The 21,180-nt window shown below is 40.2% G+C and overlaps 1 protein-coding gene across 1 annotated transcript in view; it reads left to right on the top strand.

Annotated features, from left to right (window-relative positions):
• Window positions 1–21,180, top strand: part of LOC138357134 (glutamate receptor-like) — a 270,984-nt gene that overhangs the window by 35,111 nt on the left and 214,693 nt on the right. The window contains 1 exon segment of the mRNA XM_069313781.1: window positions 660–825. Within this exon segment, the coding sequence (XP_069169882.1) occupies window positions 660–825 (166 nt within the window).

The raw sequence follows: 21,180 nt of genomic DNA, 5'->3' as shown, positions 1-21,180 counted from the left end.
TTAATCCCCTTTCTTAATAATTCTGAGTCGTTATATGTCGTGTTTATATGCTGTACTGAAAATCCCTCATGTTCTCCACCATTTAATGGTAATTAAAGATGCCCTTGAGTCTAAACAAGTAGAGTAAAGGATTTTCTATAAATTTAATTCCCAAGCATTATTGCCCAGATTCCTACGCCCTTCAAGTTTCATAGTTATTGATTTCTGTCTTTCCTGGGAGATCAGCAGTGCAGGCACATTTAGGTTTCAGGCAGGTGGAGGCAGCTGTAAGTTTAGGTATTATTCATTATTTAAATTTAACTCTTTATTTTGTTGCTTTCCCCATTTAATATTTCATTTTAACAGTTAACTGGGAGTTCAGTGAGGGTCACACTGAGCTTGCAAGCAGTTTTAAGCTGGGGTTTAAGTGAGAAGGTGGAGTAGCAATGGGGAGGTGTTACAATGGAACAACTTCTTCCTCCATTTTTTATTCTAACTGCAATGTTCCACTTGCAGTTGTTCACCTCCTGGTCGAAAGCCTTGTTTTTTTGGGTGATCCTATATCTTGCCTTCCTAATACCTCAAAGGTATCATTTGTCTCTCTGGAGGATCCTTGGTGAATCCGATATAATATAACTTGATACTTACTTGATACTAATACGATATACCAAAACTATTACTTCTCTTCAGGTTGGTGGAGATGTCTGGACTGTGGCGGCTGCCGGAGACGGTGGTGATAGCCATAGGTGAGAGGGCGGGGGTGAGGGCCGTGCTCCTCCACCACAGTCTCCGCAACACTGTCCACGCCCTCTACCTCGCCCTCCACCATGCCTTCCTCCACCACGCATCACTCCACACCATCCACCACACCCTCTACCTGGCCCTCCACGACCCCTCTTTCCTCATGTCTCTTCGTTCTGAAACATCAGTGACCCAGAAACCTAAAGAGAAAAAAGGTGTGGAAATCCACGTTTTTGTAATTTATAATATGATTTCACCAAATGCCATCTTTGTTCTAGGTGAATAAAAATAAGTAATTAATTGTAGCATGTATTACTTATTATTAATGTACACAACGTTTCGAACCCACATGGTTCATTCTCACGAGAAGGGAGAGTGCTGGGCATATTGGGTTTATACCATTAGGGAGGTCAGGTACATAATGCAAATAATTGAGGACTACATCGTAAAGGAAGAATAGAGCATAAATAGGGAACGCAAATAGGATCGCAGCACATGAACAGATTAGTGTCTTCATGTCTGACAATCTTTCCCAGTGACTTACGACAGATGAGACCATGGCTGTCGTATTGGTCTGCTGACGCAAAGCCAGAGATACACCGGTTTTTGGTGGAGATTGTGGCAGCAAGGCGCAGGGCAACACTAATACTTAGGGCTCAACGGTCCTCATCTTTGTATCACCATCTTTGTAACCTATATGTAACTCCTTTTTTGTAACAAAGTTCAAATAAAGCAAATATATATGTGTACATACAAAAGAATGGGGGTGGTAGGAGAAGATAATATTAGTGTTGAGTGAGAAACCACAAGGTCTCCTCTGAATACTTTTTATTTATTTTTTATATGGAGGTGGAAGGGGTGATGTGGCATTAACACAAGACAGAACAAGATGTGGCATTAATAGGGTATTAATTTCATCAACACAAGACAGAACAAGAGTATTAATAGGGTATTAATTTCATCAACACAAGACAGAACACGAAACAATGGATATTGAATAGAAGTGTTTGTAGAAAGCCTATTGGTCCATATTTCTTGATGCTTCTATATTGGAGCGGAGTCTTGAGGAGGGTAGAATATAGTTGTGCAATAATTGGCTGTTGATTGCTGGTGTTGACTTCTTGATGTGTAGTGCCTCGCAAACGTCAAGCCGCCTGCTATCGCTGTATCTATCGATGATTTCTGTGTTGTTTACTAGGATTTCTCTGGCGATGGTTTGGTTGTGGGAAGAGATTATATGTTCCTTAATGGAGCCCTGTTGCTTATGCATCGTTAAACGCCTAGAAAGAGATGTTGTTGTCTTGCCTATATACTGGGTTTTTGGCAGAAATAAAAAAGTGCTGCGTTTCACTTACGAGATGGAAAAGGATGGGAAGCTGCCCTTTCTAGATGTAACAGTCATGGAAAAGGGCGGAGGTTTCCACACTGCAGTCTACACTAAGGAAACAAACATAGGAATGTGCCTAAATGCCAACAGCGACTGCCCAGACAGGTACAAGAGGAGTGTTGTTAACGCATATGTCGACCGTGCTCTCAGCCACAGCTCAGAATGGAAGCAAGTCGACGAAGAACTCTGTAGGGTAAGGCAGGTCCTAGTCAATAACGGCTTTTCCAATAGTTTCGTCGAAGACATCATAAGAAGGAAAGTGAAAAGCCATGCAACCTCTGAAGAGACAACTAACACAACACCTATACCCCCTATTAGACTATTTTACAGGAACTTCTTTTTCACAGCTCATAAAACGGAGGAAAGGGTCCTGAAAGATATTGTTAATAGAAACGTTATCCCTACAGACAAAAATCAGAGGATACAACTGACGATTTACTATAAAACCAGAAAAACGGCCAGCCTACTCATGAGAAACTCTCCAGACACAAAACAGAACGCTTTTAAAGAGACTAACGTCGTCTATGCCTTCAAATGCCCTCTTGGGGACTGTAAGCTCCAAAAAAAACAGTATATAGGCAAGACAACAACATCTCTTTCTAGGCGTTTAACGATGCATAAGCAACAGGGCTCCATTAAGGAACATATAATCTCTTCCCACAACCAAACCATCGCCAGAGAAATCCTAGTAAACAACACAGAAATCATCGATAGATACAGCGATAGCAGGCGGCTTGACGTTTGCGAGGCACTACACATCAAGAAGTCAACACTAGCAATCAACAGCCAATTATTGCACAACTATATTCTACCCACCTCAAGACTCCGCTCCAATATAGAAGCATCAAGAAATATGGACCAATAGGCTTTCTACAAACACTTCTATTCAATATCCATTGTTTCGTGTTCTGTCTTGTGTTGATGAAATTAATACCCTATTAATACTCTTGTTCTGTCTTGTGTTGATGAAATTAATACCCTATTAATGCCACATCTTGTTCTGTCTTGTGTTAATGCCACATCACCCCTTCCTCCTCACTCAAATGTAGATATAAAATCGGAGATGCGTAAGTTCTATTCAGTTGTGTATTTGTGAACTAAAAGTCTTTGAAAATGTAATAAGTTTTACGAAACGCGCTCGTGTCGCGTCAGACTAGAAATAAAAATGAATTTTGGAGAATTGATTTTTGATTTACCTCCAACAGTGAAAAGAAATGTACGAAAGATTGAGAAAATTCGTGTTATAATTATTAATCTTACTTTTTCGGTCATATTTAATAATATATATATATATATATATATATATATATATATATATATATATATATATATATATATATATATATATATATATATATATATATATATATATATATATATATATATATATATATATATATAAAGGAAGGGGGTGGTAGGAGAAAAGCACACAGAAGCTGTATTGGAGGGGATCTAAACATTCCCTCTAATGCGTTATGCGTGGTTTCCTCCGAGGCTATGGGTCCCCTTTCTTCCAGCTAGAGGTGGTACTCCCTCCCTATATATATATATATATATATATATATATATATATATATATATATATATATATATATATATATATATATATATATATATATATATATATATATATATATATATATATATAACTGAAAACTCACACCCCAGAAGTGACTCGAACCCATACTCCCAGAAGCAACGCAACTGGTATGTACAAGACGCCTTAATCCACTTGACCATCATGACCGGACATAATGAGGTGATAGCCGAGGCTATTTGAACCACCCCACCGCCGGCACTCGGATAGTAATCTTGGGCATAGTTTTCAGTTGCATATTGTCCTGGGGACCATTCAGGCTTGTTCGCATTTGTGTTCCTCACGTGTGCCCCAAAGAATGAGGTGGTTTGGTAAAATGCTATGCCCAAGATTACTATCCGAGTGCCGGCGGTGGGGTGGTTCAAATAGCCTCGGCTATCACCTCATTATGTCCGGTCGTGATGGTCAAGTGGATTAAGGCGTCTTGTACATACCAGTTGCGTTGCTTCTGGGAGTATGGGTTCGAGTCACTTCTGAGGTGTGAGTTTTCAGTTGCATATTGTCCTGGGGACCATTCAGGCTTGTTCGCATTTGTGTTCCTCACGTGTGCCCCAAAGAATGAGGTGATTTGGTAAAATGCTATGCCCAAGATTACTATCCGAGTGCCGGCGGTGGGGTGGTTCAAATAGCCTCGGCTATCACCTCATTATGTCCGGTCGTGATGGTCAAGTGGATTAAGGCGTCTTGTACATACCAGTTGCATTGCTTCTGGGAGTATGGGTTCGAGTCACTTCTGGGGTGTGAGTTTTCAGTTGCATATTGTCCTGGGGACCATTCAGGCTTGTTCGCATATATATATATATATATATATATATGACCGAAAAAGTAAGATTAATAATTCTAACACGATTTTTTTCAATCTTTCGTACATTTCTTTTCACTGTTGGAGGTAATTCAAAAATCAATTCTCCAAAATTCATTTTTATTTCTAGTCTGACACGACACTTGAGCGCATTTCGTAAAACTTATTACATTTTCAAAGACTTTACACATACACAACTGAATAGAACTTACTGATTGATTGATTGATTGATGAAGATTAAGTAACCCAAAAGGTGGCACGGGCATGAATAACCCATAAGTGGTGGCCCTTTTATGCCATTACCAGTATCAAGAGCTGATACTGAAGATCTGTGGAGGTGCGAATGCACCCTGCATGACGGGAGATGTCTCCCTTGTGAATGTGTTAAGATGAAGATGAAGCCACCCAAAAGGTGGCACGGGCATGAATAGCTCGTAAGTGGTGGCCATTTTAAGCCATTACCAGTATCAAGAGCTGATACTGAAGATCTGTGGAGGTGCGAATGCACCCTGCATGACGGGAGATGTCTCCCATGTGAATGTGTTAAGATGAAGATGAAGCCACCCAAAAGGTGGCACGGGCATGAATAGCTCGTAAGTGGTGGCCCTTTTGAGCCATCACCAGTATCAATAGAAGATACTGGAGATCTGTGGAGGCGCGACTGCACCCTGCGTGACGGGAGATGTCTCCCGTGTAATAGAACTTACATATCTTCGATTTATTTATATCTACATTTGAGTGAGGTGGATGGGGTGAGGTGGTATTTAATAGGGTATTAATTTCATCAACACAAGACAGAACACGAAACAATGGGTATTGAAATGGAAGTGATTGTAGAAAGCCTATTGGTCCATATTTCTTGATGCTTCTATATTGGAGCGGAGTCTTGAGGTGGGTAGAATATAGTTGTGCATTAATTGGCTGTTGATTGCTGGTGTTGACTTCTCAATGTGCAGTGCCTCGCAAACGTCAAGCCGTCTGCTATCGCTGTATCTATCGATGATTTCTGTGTTGTTTACTAGGATTTTTCTGGCGATGGTTTGGTTGAGGGAAGAGATTATATGTTCCTTAATGGAGCTCTGTTGCTTATGCATCGTTAAACGCCTAGAAAGAGATGTTGTTGTCTTGCCTATATACTGGGTTTTTTGGAGCTTACAGTCCCCAAGTGGGCATTTGAAGGCATAGACGACGTTGGTCTCTTTTAAAGCGTTCTGCTTTGTGTCTGGAGAGTTTCTCATGAGTAGGCTGGCATATTTTTCTGGTTTTATAGTAAATCGTCAGTTGTATCCTCTGATTTTTGTCTGTAGGGATAACGTTTCTATTAACAATATCTTTCAGGACCCTTTCCTCCGTTTTATGAGCTGTGGAAAAGAAGTTCCTGTAAAATAGTCTAATAGGGGGTATAGGTGTTGTGTTAATTGTCTCTTAAGAGGTTGCATGGCGTTTCACTTTTCTTCTTATGATGTCTTCGACGAAACCATTAGAGAAGCCGTTGTTGACTAGGACCTGCCTTACCCTACAGAGTTCTTCGTCGACTTGCTTCCATTCTGAGCTGTGGCTGAGAGCACGGTCGACATATGCGTTAACAACAATCCTGTTGTACCTGTCTGGGCAGTCGCTGTTGGCATTTAGGCACATTCCTATGTTCGTTTCCTTAGTGTAGACTGCAGTGTGGAAACCTCCGCTCTTTTCCATGACTGTTACATCTAGAAAGGGCAGCTTCCCATCCTTTTCCATCTCGTAAGTGAAACGCAGCACGGAACTCTGCTCAAATGCCTCCTTCAGCTCCTGCAGATGTCTGACATCAGGTACCTGTGTAAAAATGTCGTCAACATACCTGCAGTATATGGCCGGTTTCAAGTTCATGTCGACTAAGACTTTTTGCTCGATGGTACCCATGTAGAAGTTTGCAAACAGGACACCTAGGGGAGAACCCATGGGGACCCCATCTACTTGCTTATACATGTGCCCATCCGGGCTCAAGAAGGGTGCCTCTTTAGTACAAGCTTGGAGTAATTTCCTCAGAATATTTTCTGGTATGTCAAGAGGAGTACAGGCTGGATCATGATACACTCTGTCGGCTATCATCCCGATTGTCTCGTCCACAGGTACGTTGGTAAACAGCGATTCTACGTCCAACGAGGCTCTTATCCCTGTGGCCCGTGTGCCCCGCAGTAAGTCAACAAATTCCTTTGGAGACTTCAGGCTGAAGGCGCAAGGAACATAAGGAGTCAGCAGGCCGTTGAGTCGCTTCGCCAGTCTGTACGTGGGTGTGGGTATCTGGCTAATGATTGGCCGAAGTGGGTTTCCAGGCTTGTGTGTCTTGACATTTCCATACGCATATCCAGGTTTATATTCCCCAATGATCTTTGGCAGGTGGAGTCCGGATTTCTTGGCGTTCACAGTTTCGATCAGTTTGCTGACCTTTGCTTTCAATTCGGCTGTAGTGTCCTTCGTTACCCTTTGGAACTAAGTTTGTTCAGAGAGTATGAGGTTCATTTTCGCCAGATATTCGTCTTTTTTAAGAATGATATATATTGGCGACTTGTCACCTCTCCTGACAACTATCTCCTTGTTCTCACGAAGGCTTTTAGCTGCCGCTTTGAGCTCGGGGGACAGTATGGTGCTTCTGTAATTGCCTCGATTCTTTCCTCCTTCTGCAATAAGTTCTGCTTGTAAGGTATCTTTGGTAGTGACCTTCTTTTGTGTCTCGAGGTCGAATATGTCGTCCAACAGAATTTCTAACTCTACTTTCCGGGCCATCTCACTCGGTCTGGACATAACGTGACAGTTTATGCCCAGATTTAGGAGAGTGACTTGGTCCTCAGTGAGGTTAATTCCTGCAAAGTTCAGGAAGCCATCTCTTGGTCGTGGAATTGCCATAGGTCCTCCATATAATGTTGTTAGTTTCTTGATAATCCTTGTTTCAGTGCTGAGGTGATGTTGGTCTGTGAGGATGTCGAGGTGCTGTTCAATGCGGGTACGGAGTGGAGAAATAGCAACATCGACGAAAGTATCCGTACCCGCATTGAAATGTCAAGACACACAAGCCTGGAAACCCACTTCGGCCAATCATTAGCCAGATACCCACACCCACGTACAGACTGGCGAAGCGACTGAACGGCCTGCTGACTCCTTATGTTCCTTGCGCCTTCAGCCTGAAGTCTCCAAAGGAATTTGTTGACTTACTGCGGGGCACACGGGCCACAGGGATAAGAGCCTCGTTGGACGTAGAATCGCTGTTTACCAACGTACCTGTGGACGAGACAATCGGGATGATAGCCGACAGAGTGTATCGTGATCCAGCCTGTACTCCTCTTGACATACCAGAAAATATTCTGAGGAAATTACTCCAAGCTTGTACTAAAGAGGCACCCTTCTTGAGCCCGGATGGGCACATATATAAGCAAGTAGATGGGGTCGCCATGGGTTCTCCCCTAGGTGTCCTGTTTGCAAACTTCTACATAGGTACCATCGAGCAAAAAGTCTTAGTCGACATGAACTTGAAACCGGCCATATACTGCAGGTATGTTGACGACATTTTTACACAGGTACCTGATGTCAGACATCTGCAGGAGCTGAAGGAGGCATTTGAGCAGAGTTAAGTGCTGCGTTTCACTTACGAGATGGAAAAGGATGGGAAGCTGCCCTTTCTAGATGTAACAGTCATGGAAAAGAGCAGAGGTTTCCACACTGCAGTCTACACTAAGGAAACGAACATAGGAATGTGCCTAAATGCCAACAGCGACTGCCCAGACAGGTACAAGAGGAGTGTTGTTAACGCATATGTCGACCGTGCTCTCAGCCACAGCTCAGAATGGAAGCAAGTCGACGAAGAACTCTGTAGGGTAAGGCAGGTCCTAGTCAACAACGGCTTCTCTAATGGTTTCGTTGAAGACATCATAAGAAGGATAGTGAAACGCCATGCAACCTCTGAAGAGACAACTAACACAACACCTATACCCCCTATTAGACTATTTTACAGGAACTTCTTTTCCACAGCTCATAAAACGGAGGAAAGGGTCCTGAAAGATATTGTTAATAGAAACGTTATCCCTTCAGACAAAAATCAGAAGATACAACTGACGATTTACTATAAAACCAGAAAAACGGCCAGCCTACTCATGAGAAACTCTCCAGACACAAAGCAGAACGCTTTAAAAGAGACCAACGTCGTCTATGCCTTCAAATGCCCACTTGGGGACTGTAAGCTCCAAAAAACCCAGTATATAGGCAAGACAACAACATCTCTTTCTAGGCGTTTAACGATGCATAAGCAACAGGGCTCCATTAAGGAACATATAATCTCTTCCCACAACCAAACCATCGCCAGAGAAATCCTAGTAAACAACACAGAAATCATCGATAGATACAGCGATAGCAGACGGCTTGACGTTTGCGAGGCACTGCACATTAAGAAGTCAACACCAGCAATCAACAGCCAATTAATGCACAAGTATATTCTACCCACCTCAAGACTCCCCTCCAATATAGAAGCATCAAGAAATATGGACCAATAGGCTTTCTACAATCACTTCCATTTCAATACCCATTGTTTCGTTTTCTGTCTTGTGTTGATGAAATTAATACCCTATTAAATACCACCTCACCCCATCCACCTCACTCAAATGTAGATATAAACAAATCGAAGATATGTAAGTTCTATTCAGTTGTGTATATGTAAAGTCTTTGAAAATGTAATAAGTTTTACGAAACGCGCTCAAGTGCCGCGTCAGACTAGAAATAAAAATGAATTTTGGAGAATTGATTTTTGAATTACCTCCAACAGTGAAAAGAAATGTACGAAAGATTGAGAAAATTCGTGTTAGAATTATTAATCTTACTTTTTCGGTCATATTTAATATTATATGTCTACAGGAAAGACTGCTACCAAAATATACTAATATATATATATATATATATATATATATATATATATATATATATATATATATAGATATATATATATATATATATATATATATATATATATATATATATATATATATATATATATATATATATATATATATATATATATATATAAAGTTTGTGAGGGTACCACCTCATATATATATATATATATATATATATATATATATATATATATATATATATATATATATATATATATATATGAGGTGGTACCCTCACAAACTTTATATATATATATATATATATATATATATATATATATATATATATATATATATATATGTCGTACCTAATAGCCAGAACGCACTTCTCAGCCTACTATTCAAGGCTCGATTTGCCTAATAAGCCAAGTTTTCATGAATTAATGTTTTTTTCGTCTACCTAACCTACCTAACCTAACCTAACCTAGCTTTTTTTGGCTACCTAACCTAACCTTACCTATAAATATAGGTTAGGTTAGGTTAGGTAGGGTTGGTTAGGTTCGGTCATATATCTACGTTAATTTTAACTCCAATAAAAAAAAATTGACCTCATACATAGAGAAAAGGGTTGCTTTATCATTTCATAAGAAAAAAATTATAGTAAATATATTAATTCAGGAAAACTTGGCTTATTAGGCAAATCGGGCCTTGATTAGTAGGCTGAGAAGTGAGTTCTGGCTACTAGGTACGACATATATATATATATATATATATATATATATATATATATATATATATATGTCGTACCTAGTAGCCAGAACGCACTTCTCAGCCTACTATGCAAGGCCCGATTTGCCTAATAAGCCAAGTTTTCATGAATTAATTGTTTTTCGACTACCTAACCTACCTAACCTAACCTAACTTTTTCGGCTACCTAACCTAACCTATAAAGATAGGTTAGGTTAGGTAGGGTTGGTTAGGTTCGGTCATATAACTACGTTAATTTTAACTCCAATAAAAAAAAAATTGACCTCATACTTGATGAAATGGGTAGCTTTAACATTTCATAAGAAAAAATTTAGAGAAAATATATTAATTCAGGAAAACTTGGCTTATTAGGCACATCGGGCCTTGCATAGTAGGCTGAGAAGATCGTTCTGGCTACTAGGTACGACATATATATATATATATATATATATATATATATATATATATATATATATATATATATATATATATATATATTAATATATAAATTTGTGAGGGTACCACCTCTGGTGCCAATGTGGGGACCCATAGCCTCGGAGAAGAAAATAAAAAGTATTCAGAGGAAACCTTGTGGTTTCTCACTCAACACTAATATTATCTTCTCCTACCACCCCCATTCTTTTGTATGTACACATATATATTTGCTTTATTTGAACTTTGTTACAAAAAAGGAGTTACATATAGGTTACAAAGATGGTTATCATAGGTTGTCGAGTTCCTCCAGCTCCTCAGATGGCGGGCAGGAACCCTGGATGCAGTGCGCATTTCCCCTCTGTATCGACACGCTGAGGTGCTGGAAAAGAAAGCTGGCAGCTCTAGGGTCCCTTGTTGTTTCAATGAGCCTAGAACCCAGTTCCTTCAAAAAACTGGTAGCACTTTTACCCCAGGCGCCGAGTGTCTCAGAAGCAATGGGGACAAAATTGTAGTGGTGATCCAGTTCTCTATACTTACGGGATTTGGCTGCTTCCCTGTGGTGGCAGCGCCACCTGGTTGTGCAACACTGAGGTCAATGTAGGTGTTAGCCAGGGTTGATACGCACGTGTAGTCCCATACCAACTGCTTGCCATTCTTCCAGGGGTTCATTGTGATACCATCCTGGCGACCAATAAGAGCATCAGGGTTACGGGGCGTTAGATAACGGGGCTCTCTTTCAGCTGGGCATCCAGCTGTCGTGAAGCTCCTCTTGATGATGTCGTTAACTTCACTGTGCTTCGAGTGCCATCCCCTGTGCTTTGGCAGAGTAGGCCATGGTGGCCGTACCTGTCGGCCACCACCTCGCCGCAAATACACCTATATCTGGTGTGGATTGGGGCAGCAAGGCGAGGTGCCACAGCAATTCGGAGGGCGTGTGGTGTGAGACGCGTGCCAGTTGCCGACATTGGGGTTGCTAACAGGAAATCCCCTGCATGTGGGGCTGCTACTGCTGTGAGGCGAGCAATGTCGTGTTGTGTTGTTGCAGCACCCAGGCACTCTGCAGCAACTTGGTCTACAATGTGGCCATCCCAGCTGGATTGCTTGTGGGCTTTTGGGGATGGTGGTTGACATGATGGGCCTGCACGAGAGGCCCACTCTGTGGCACAGCGTGTAAAATTGGGATCATGTACACCTGCCAGCTGATGTAAGTGGGCAGGTAGAATTTCCTTCACAAGGTCGTCAGATGCTGATAAGGAGGACAGGATGGCTGGGACAGCTATTTGCGTTGCTGTTCGAACTCCGAGGCCCCCAAGTCTTACAGGAAGAGAGGCTTGTTTCCACTGTAGGTCATCAAGAGAGAGGTTAAGGGCTTTTTCTAGCACTGATTTCAGTAACCGGTCATACTCACTTAGTTTTTGGCTACTGTAAGATGGTGAACACCTCAGAAAGTAGGTTAACCTGGGGAGGGACAGACATCTGGTGATGAGGTAGAGTGCATCATGAGCATCAGTATCCTCAATCCTCCCATCCATCCTCTTAAGGTCGGCGATTTTCATATCAAGGACCTCATCGATGGCATTCAACCCCAGGGGAGCTCCTAGGTGTGTGCTGTCTTAAGGTTTAGATATATATATATATATATGTTGTACCTAGTAGCTAGAACGTCGTACTCGGCCTACTATGCAAGGCCCAATTTGCCTAATAAGCCAAGTTTTCATGAATTTACATATTTTTCTATTTTTTTCTTATGAAATGAAAAATCAGCCCATTTCATTATGTATAAGTTATTTTGTTTAAATTTGAGTTAAAACTAACGTAGATATATGACCGAACCTAACCAACCCTACCTAACCTAACCTAACCTAACCTAACCAACCCTACCTAACCTAAGCTATCTTTATAGGTTAGGTTAGGTTAGGTAGCCGAAAAAGTTAGGTAAGGTTAGGTTAGGTAGGCTAGGTAGTCGAAAAAACATTAATTCATGAAAACTTGGCTTATTAGGCAAATCGGGCCTTGCATAGTAGGCTGAGAAGTGCGTTCTGGCTACTAGGTATGACACACACACACACATATATATATATATATATATATATATATATATATATTTCATTGAATATGACCGCATATTCTGTATTTATTATTTTCTGGTTTAGGGCTTCTATCCCTCTAACTATTTTCTTAGCATCAGGGCTTAATTGGAATAGGAGTTCTCCAAAACTCATTTTCGTACTTTTAAGGTGAAGAAAAGAAGTGATTTACTATAGAGTGTATTACACTTATTTGTATAATTTGCACGACGTTTCGAACCTCCATGGTTCATTCTCAAGTGAACAGATCTTACAATACTAGTTGATTTTATACCCGCATTAGGTCAGGTGATAATACAATGAAGGTGAAAAACATGGGGGGATACATAAGGGATAAACATAGGGGCTGCAGAAGGCGTATTGGCCCATACGAGGCATCTCCTATCCAAACACAAAGATTAATCCAGTGTAATTGGCCTGTTATGTTGGACATTGTCTTCTGTGTTGTATCGATATGTTCTTGTCTTGTCCTTACTCTCATGGTGGGTAGAGTAAATAGTTCCGTGATTTGGGTGTTCATGGTAGGTCGCTCTATTCTTATGTGAATTGCCTCAAGAATTTGTAATCTTCTTGAATCTTGGGTTTTGTCTATTATGCAAGTATTCTTGTTCAACATTTCTCTTGTTAGAGTAATGTCATGGGCTTGTCTCATGTGCTTCCTAGGGGCACCAGATTGAAGATGGCATGTCAAACGCCTCGTCAGCTTGGTCGACGTCATACCTATGTACTTACATTGAAGGTTACATCCTTCGTGGGGGCAAGTGTACATGTATACAACGCTTGACTGCTGTAGAGGGTTCTCCGTCGGCTTCGGGCTGTTTTTTGATAAGGAGTTCGGAAGTCTTCTTGGTTTTGTAGAATATTATCAGGTTTATGTTTTGGTTAGGAGTAGTGCTTTTTACTCCTTTACGGATTATTTCTTTCATTATTCTTTCCTCTTTTATATGTTCACTGTGCATGGTTGATTTGTAATATAATTTTATTGGGGGTGTTGTGGTTTCTGTTCTAGGTTCTGAATTATACCAACGGTCCAAGTGTCTTCTTATAGCAGCGTTTATTTCCGCGTTGCTATATCCGTTGTTCACCAATACCTGAGTTACTCTTTCAAACTCTCTACTCACGTTGCTCCATTCAGAGCAGTGGGTAAGCGCTCGACGAATATAAGCATTGAGAACACTGGCTTTGTATCTTTGGGGGCACTCACTTCTACCGTTCAGGCATAATCCTATGTTGGTGGGCTTGGTATATACGTTGGTGCTTAAAGAGGTTCCTGTTTTTGTTATTAGTACATCCAAGAATGGCAGACTGTTATTTTCACTATTTTCATAATTGACCTAAAAAGACACCTAGAGAGAGAGTCAGTACTCCGATTTACACATGAAAATAGTGAAAATAACAGTCTGCCATTCTTGGATGTACTAATAACAAAAACAGGAACCTCTTTAAGCACCAACGTATATACCAAGCCCACCAACATAGGATTATGCCTGAACGGTAGAAGTGAGTGCCCCAAAGATACAAAGCCAGTGTTCTCAATGCTTATATTCGTCGAGCGCTTACCCACTGCTCTGAATGGAGCAACGTGAGTAGAGAGTTTGAAAGAGTAACTCAGGTATTGGTGAACAACGGATATAGCAACGCGGAAATAAACGCTGCTATAAGAAGACACTTGGACCGTTGGTATAATTCAGAACCTAGAACAGAAACCACAAACACCCCCAATAAAATTATATTACAAATCAACCATGCACAGTGAACATATAAAAGAGCAAAGAATAATGAAAGAAATAATCCGTAAAGGAGTAAAAAGCACTACTCCTAACCAAAACATAAACCTGATAATATTCTACAAACCAAGAAGACTTCCGAACTCCTTATCAAAAACAGCCCGAAGCCGACGGAGAACCCTCTACAGCAGTCAAGCGTTGTATACATGTACACTTGCCCCCACGAAGGATGTAACCTTCAATGTAAGTACATAGGTATGACGTCGACCAAGCTGACGAGGCGTTTGACATGCCACCTTCAATCTGGTGCCCCTAGGAATCACATGAGACAAGCCATGACATTACTCTAACAAGAGAAATGTTGAACAAGAATACTTGCATAATAGACAAAACCCAAGATTCAAGAAGATTACAAATTCTTGAGGCAATTCACATAAGAATAGAGCGACCTACCATGAACACCCAAATCACGGAACTATTTACTCTACCCACCATGAGAGTAAGGACAAGACAAGAACATATCGATGCCAACACAGAAGACAATGTCCAACATAACAGGCCAATTACACTGGATTAATCTTTGTGTTTGGATAGGAGATGCCTCGTATGGGCCAATACGCCTTCTGCAGCCCCTATGTTTATCCCTTATGTATCCCCCCATGTTTTACACCTTCATTGTATTATCACCTGACCTAATGCGGGTATAAAATCAACTAGTATTGTAAGATCTGTTCACTTGAGAATGAACCATGGAGGTTCGAAACGTCGTGCAAATTATACAAATAAGTGTAATACACTCTATAGTAAATCACTTCTTTTCTTCACCTTAAAAGTACGAAAATGAGTTTTGGAGAACTCCTATTCCAATTAAGCCCTGATGCTAAGAAAATAGTTAGAGGGATAGAAGCCCTAAACCAGAAAATAATAAATACAGAATATGCGGTCATATTCAATGAAACATGTTTGAAAGAAAACCTGCTGCCAGTATACACCAATATATATATATATATATATATATATATATATATATATATATATATATATATATATATATATATATATATATATATATATATATATATACATATATATGGCCCCTCACATAGCGTCTCACTTTGTGGGGCCACGTGAGCAATACAAATGCGAACAAGCTTGGATGGTCCCCAAGGCAATATGCAACTGAAATTTCCACACCCCAGAAGTGACTCGAACCCAGACAGCCAGGAGCACTATGCAACTGGCGTACCTGGTACCTTAACCACTTGACCAACCCTGACCGTACAAAAGACATGTAGGCAAGGCTATATCACCAACGTTATGATGGCATTTGGTGGTAAGGTTGGGCATTGTTATTTCATCGAATCACCTCATTTTGTGGGGGCCACGTGAGGAACACAAATGCGAACAATCTTGAATGGTCCCCAAACCAATATGCAACTAAAATTTCATACCCCAGAAGTGACTCGAACCCAGGCAACTAGGAGCACTATGCAACTAGCGTACCTGGTACCTAAGCCACTTGACCAACCGTGATCATACAAAAGACATTGGTAGCCGAGGCTTAGTCTCCAACGTCCCAACTGCACTTGGTGGTAAGCTTGGGCATAGTTATTTCATCGACTCACCTCACTTTTGGGGCCACGTGAGCAACACATTTGCGAAGAAGCTTGAATGGTCCCCAAGGCAATATGCAGCTGAAAACTGCACATCCCAGAAGTGACTCGAACCCAGACTGCCAGGAGCACCTGGTACCTTAACCACTTGACCAACTGTGTCTGTACAAAAGACATTGGTAGCCGAGGCTATATCCCCCAATGTCCCGACGGCACTTGGTGGTAAGCTTGGGCATAGTTATTTACTCGAATCATTTTGCGTTGTGGGGCCACGTGAGCAATACAAATGCAAACAAGCTTGAATGGTCCCCAAACCAATATGCAACTGAAAACTCCACACCTCAGAAGAAACTCTCGAACGCAGACAGCTAGGAGAACTATGCAACTGGCGTACCTGGTACCTTAACCACTTGGCCAACCGTGATCGTACAAAAGACATTGGTAGCCGATGCTATATCCCAATGTCCTGATGGCACCTGGTGGAAAGCTTAGGCATACTTATTTCATCGAATAAAATCACTCTATGGGGCCAAGTGAGCAGTACATGCGAACAGGCTTGAAAAGTCCCCAAGCCAATTTGCAACTGAAAACTCTACACCCCAGTAGTGACCTGAACCCAGACAGCCAGGAGCACTATGCAACTGTCGTACCTGTTGCATATTTTCAGTTGCATATTGGCTTGGGAATCATTCAAGCTTTTTCGTATCTGTGTGGCTTCAACCCATTTGAAGATATTCTTACATACATACATATATACATACGTACATACATACATTCATGCATATGATTGCAGACAAATATACATACATACAGACTCATTGTCCACTGACAGACAAATAAACAAACATATAGAGTTGCAAAACAAAAAACTGCTAATGTTTCGTATAGTTTGAGATATAAGTTTCAACAATGTTTTTAAATCACCTTCTTTCATTCTAGATTTCCTGCATTTAACAAAATAATATATTTGTTAAAAAATATTACGCTTAGGGCGACTAGGTTCCAGTACTGAAGCAAAGTCTAACGCAACAGCTGTCAAAGTAAAATAACATAGTTTGCTTTTGTGATTACCAATAGAAAAAAAAATATGTAAACAAAGTGACGAATGATCAGTGCCCACTAAAGATTACCAATAGCCAATGAGAATATAAACACCATGAGATACCGATCTGGAATATATATAAATATATCTAATTAGGGTAAGAGTACAGTACAATCAGTTCTTGGGAAAACTCCTTAATTTAGAAACAGTAAAACATATACATAAGCCTATGTGTATACACAAAATAGCGAAAACTAATTTTTTACAGACGATCCCTCACCTTCAGAATTATCAAGCAGTGTGCGGGTGTACCGGCGTTGTCTGTACTGCAACACCGGCGAGCCAGACGTCCAGCTGGTCCACCACTGGTGCCTCACCTCCCTCCCTCTTCCCTTGGACGAACTCTTTCATGGTAAAATTATATTTTCACCGTACCAAACACATTACCATCCTAGAATACAAATTCGTCATATATTTACTTTCACTGCTAAGACCACGTTAATACAACGTTTGTTACTTTTATTTTAATTTTATTAATTTATATTAGCCATACTCAGGCGGTCATCACGTTTAGTTTTTATCACTGTGCTATACCATAAGGAAGAGTTCAAAACATGCAAAAAATCTATATTCCAAGTAAAATAATTTAAGGATTACTTGAGACGCAAATATTTTTTAAAAGACAGTCATATATTTGGTGTTGTGTAGGGCTTAAAGCCTATTGTCCATGGAAGGGGTATTAGGGCCACCACACTAGCTTCTTGACCAAACCAGCATATACACTTCAGTTGTATTCTTATCCCGAGACTAAAGTAAACTCACAGTGTATATTCTCCAAGAAGTGGGCCTACCTACCTCTTAGCTTGTATATCACTTAAATAAATTTGAAAATATACTGTACAGTTCTTCGACTGTAGACATCCATATTTTATAGTCTCTTTCACACATCCTACGTGTGATTTTCCTTAATTTTACAAATATTATGTTCATTGCTATCCGATCTAATCTTTTCAATCCATACCATCACATACGCCATTTTCTAAAAGCTAAACATTTTTATTGTTCTAGATATCTTGCGGTTTTAGCTTCTGTGTAACGAAATGTTTTTAACTAGTAAAATGATTAGCTTTCAAATTAATGATACCGAACTTAAAAGTTTAAGTTTCGTCTCTCCAGCAGAGCAGTTTCACAACCTCATGGGCCACAAGATTAAGTTTTCTACCATGCCATTTTCCCATATATGGACTATAGAAGCAACAATAATGAACGAGGCAGTTCAGTGATTCTCGTAGACTCTCTCAACACACGATTATTCCTCGACTTTGCCAGAAGACTCAATGTCAGGTTCGAAACCGTACTTTTATTTAAGAAAGCATTTGTTGCAGTAACTAAAACCATTTAATAAATTATTGACTTATATTGCTTAATTACTTTTCTATATCTAATAAATAATTTTCCTATGCAACAATATATTACAATTTCTCTATGAATCCCCAGCACCATATGAATTCCCCCAATTTCCCCATAAATTCTTTAATCACTACATTAATCTTTTATCACCTCAATAAACCTTTATCACCAAATTAATGTCCCATCATCACATGAATTTCAAAACACTCCATATAATCATCAATCACCACATAAATTTGTATTCAACTCATGAATCCAAGATTTTCATATACTGTAAGTCTCTCTATAATTGAAACTAAACGCTCCACATGAGCACACACACACACACACATATTCCCTTTTCACCATATAAAACGATGACTACCACATATATCAGCACATTCTCAGGCTTAGCTCGTTCACGCTGTGACCGACCCTTGAGATTCATTTATAAATTTTAATGTATTGATTGGTAAAAAACTGTTATCAAAACTCATAGTATATATATATATATATATATATATATATATATATATATATATATATATATATCTATATATATATATATATATATATATTATATATATATATATATATATATATATATATATATATATATATATATTATATATATATATATATATATATATATATATATTAGTAGTAGCATTGGTAGCAATATTTTGGTAGCAGTCTTTCCTGTAGATATATATTATTAAATATGACCGAAAAGTAAGATTAATAATTCTAACACAAATTTTCTCGATCTTTCTTACGTTTCTTTTCACTGTTGATGGTAATTCAAAGATCAATTCTCCAAAATTCATTTTTATTTCTAGTCTGACGCGACACTTGAGCACGTTTCGTAAAACTTATTACATTTTCAAAGACTTTAGTTACAAACACACAACTGAAACTGAATAGAGCTTAAACATCTTCGATTTTATATCTACATTTGGGTGAGGTGGATGAGGTGAAAACAAGCTTTCAACAATGGGTATTGAATGGGTATTAAATTCAAACACAAGACAGTACACGAAACAATGGGTATTGAATGGAAGTAATTGTAGAAAGCCTATTGGTCCATATTTCTTGATGCTTTTATATTGGAGCGGAGTCTTGAGGTGGATAGAATATAGTTGTGCATTAATTGGCTGTTGATTGCTGGTGTTGGCTTCTTGATGTGTAGTGCCTCGCGGACGTCAAGCCGCCTGCTATCACTGTATCTATCGATGATACAATGATGATGTCCTTCGTTACCCTTTGGAACTTAGTTTGGAGAGGTGACAAGTCGCCAATATATGTCATTCTTAAAAAAGATGAATATCTGGCGAAAATGAACATCATACTCTCTGACCAAACTAAGTTCCAAAGGGTAACGAAGGACACTACAGCCGAATTAAAAGCAAAGGTCAACAAACTGATCGAAACTGTGAACGCCAAGAAATCCGGACTCCACCTGCCAAAGATCATTGGGAATATAAACCTGGATATGCGTATGGAAATGTCAAGACACACATGCCTGGAAACCCACTTCGGCCAATCATTAGCCAGATACCCACACCCACGTACAGACCGACGAAGCGACTACACGGCCTGCTGACTCCTCATGTTCCCTGCGCCTTCAGCCTGAAGTCTCCAAAGGAATTTGTTGACTTACTGCGGGGCACACGGGCCACAGGGATAAGAGCCTCGTTGGACGTAGAATCGCTGTTTACCGACGTACCTGTGGACGAGACAATCGGGATGATAGCCGACAGAGTGTATCGTGATCCAGCCTGTACTCCTCTTGACATACCAGAAAATATTCTGAGGAAACTACTCCAAGCTTGTACTAAAGAGGCACCCTTCTTGAGCCCGGATGGGCACATGTATAAGCAAGTAGATGGGGTCGCCATGGGTTCTCCCCTAGGTGTCCTGTTTGCAAACTTCTACATGGGTACCATCGAGCAAAAAGTCTTAGTCGACATGAACTTGAAACCGGCCATATACTGCAGGTATGTTGACGACATTTTTACACAGGTACCTGATGTCAGACATCTGCAGGAGCTGAAGGAGGCATTTGAGCAGAGTTCCGTGCTGCGTTTCACTTACGAGATGGAAAAGGATGGGAAGCTGCCCTTTCTAGATGTAACAGTCATGGAAAAGAGCGGAGGTTTCCACACTGCAGTCTACACTAAGGAAACGAACATAGGAATGTGCCTAAATGCCAACAGCGACTGCCCAGACAGGTACAAGAGGAGTGTTGTTAACGCATATGTCGACCGTGCTCTCAGCCACAGCTCAGAATGGAAGCAAGTCGACGAAGAACTCTGTAGGGTAAGGCAGGTCCTAGTCAACAACGGCTTCTCCAATGGTTTCGTCGAAGACATCATAAGAAGGAAAGTGAAACGCCATGCAACCTCTGAAGAGACAACTAACACAACACCTATACCCCCTATTAGACTATTTTACAGGAACTTCTTTTCCACAGCTCATAAAACGGAGGAAAGGGTCCTGAAAGATATTGTTAATAGAAACGTTATCCCTACAGACAAAAATCAGAGGATACAACTGACGATTTACTATAAAACCAGAAAAACGGCCAGCCTACTCATGAGAAACTCTCCAGACAAAAAACAGAACGCTTTAAAAGAGACTAACGTCGTCTATGCCTTCAAATGCCCTCTTGGGGACTGTAAGCTCCAAGTAAGTTTAACGATGTATAAGCAACAGGGCTCCATTAAGGAACATATAATCTCTTCCCACAACCAATCCATCGCCAGAGAAATTCTAGTA

This window comes from Procambarus clarkii, chromosome 76 (genome assembly GCF_040958095.1).
Source record: "Procambarus clarkii isolate CNS0578487 chromosome 76, FALCON_Pclarkii_2.0, whole genome shotgun sequence".
In the NCBI taxonomy this organism is placed as follows: domain Eukaryota; kingdom Metazoa; phylum Arthropoda; class Malacostraca; order Decapoda; family Cambaridae; genus Procambarus; species Procambarus clarkii.
The sequence above is the reverse complement of the archived record's forward strand: the minus strand, read 5'-3'. Positions and strand labels throughout refer to the sequence as shown.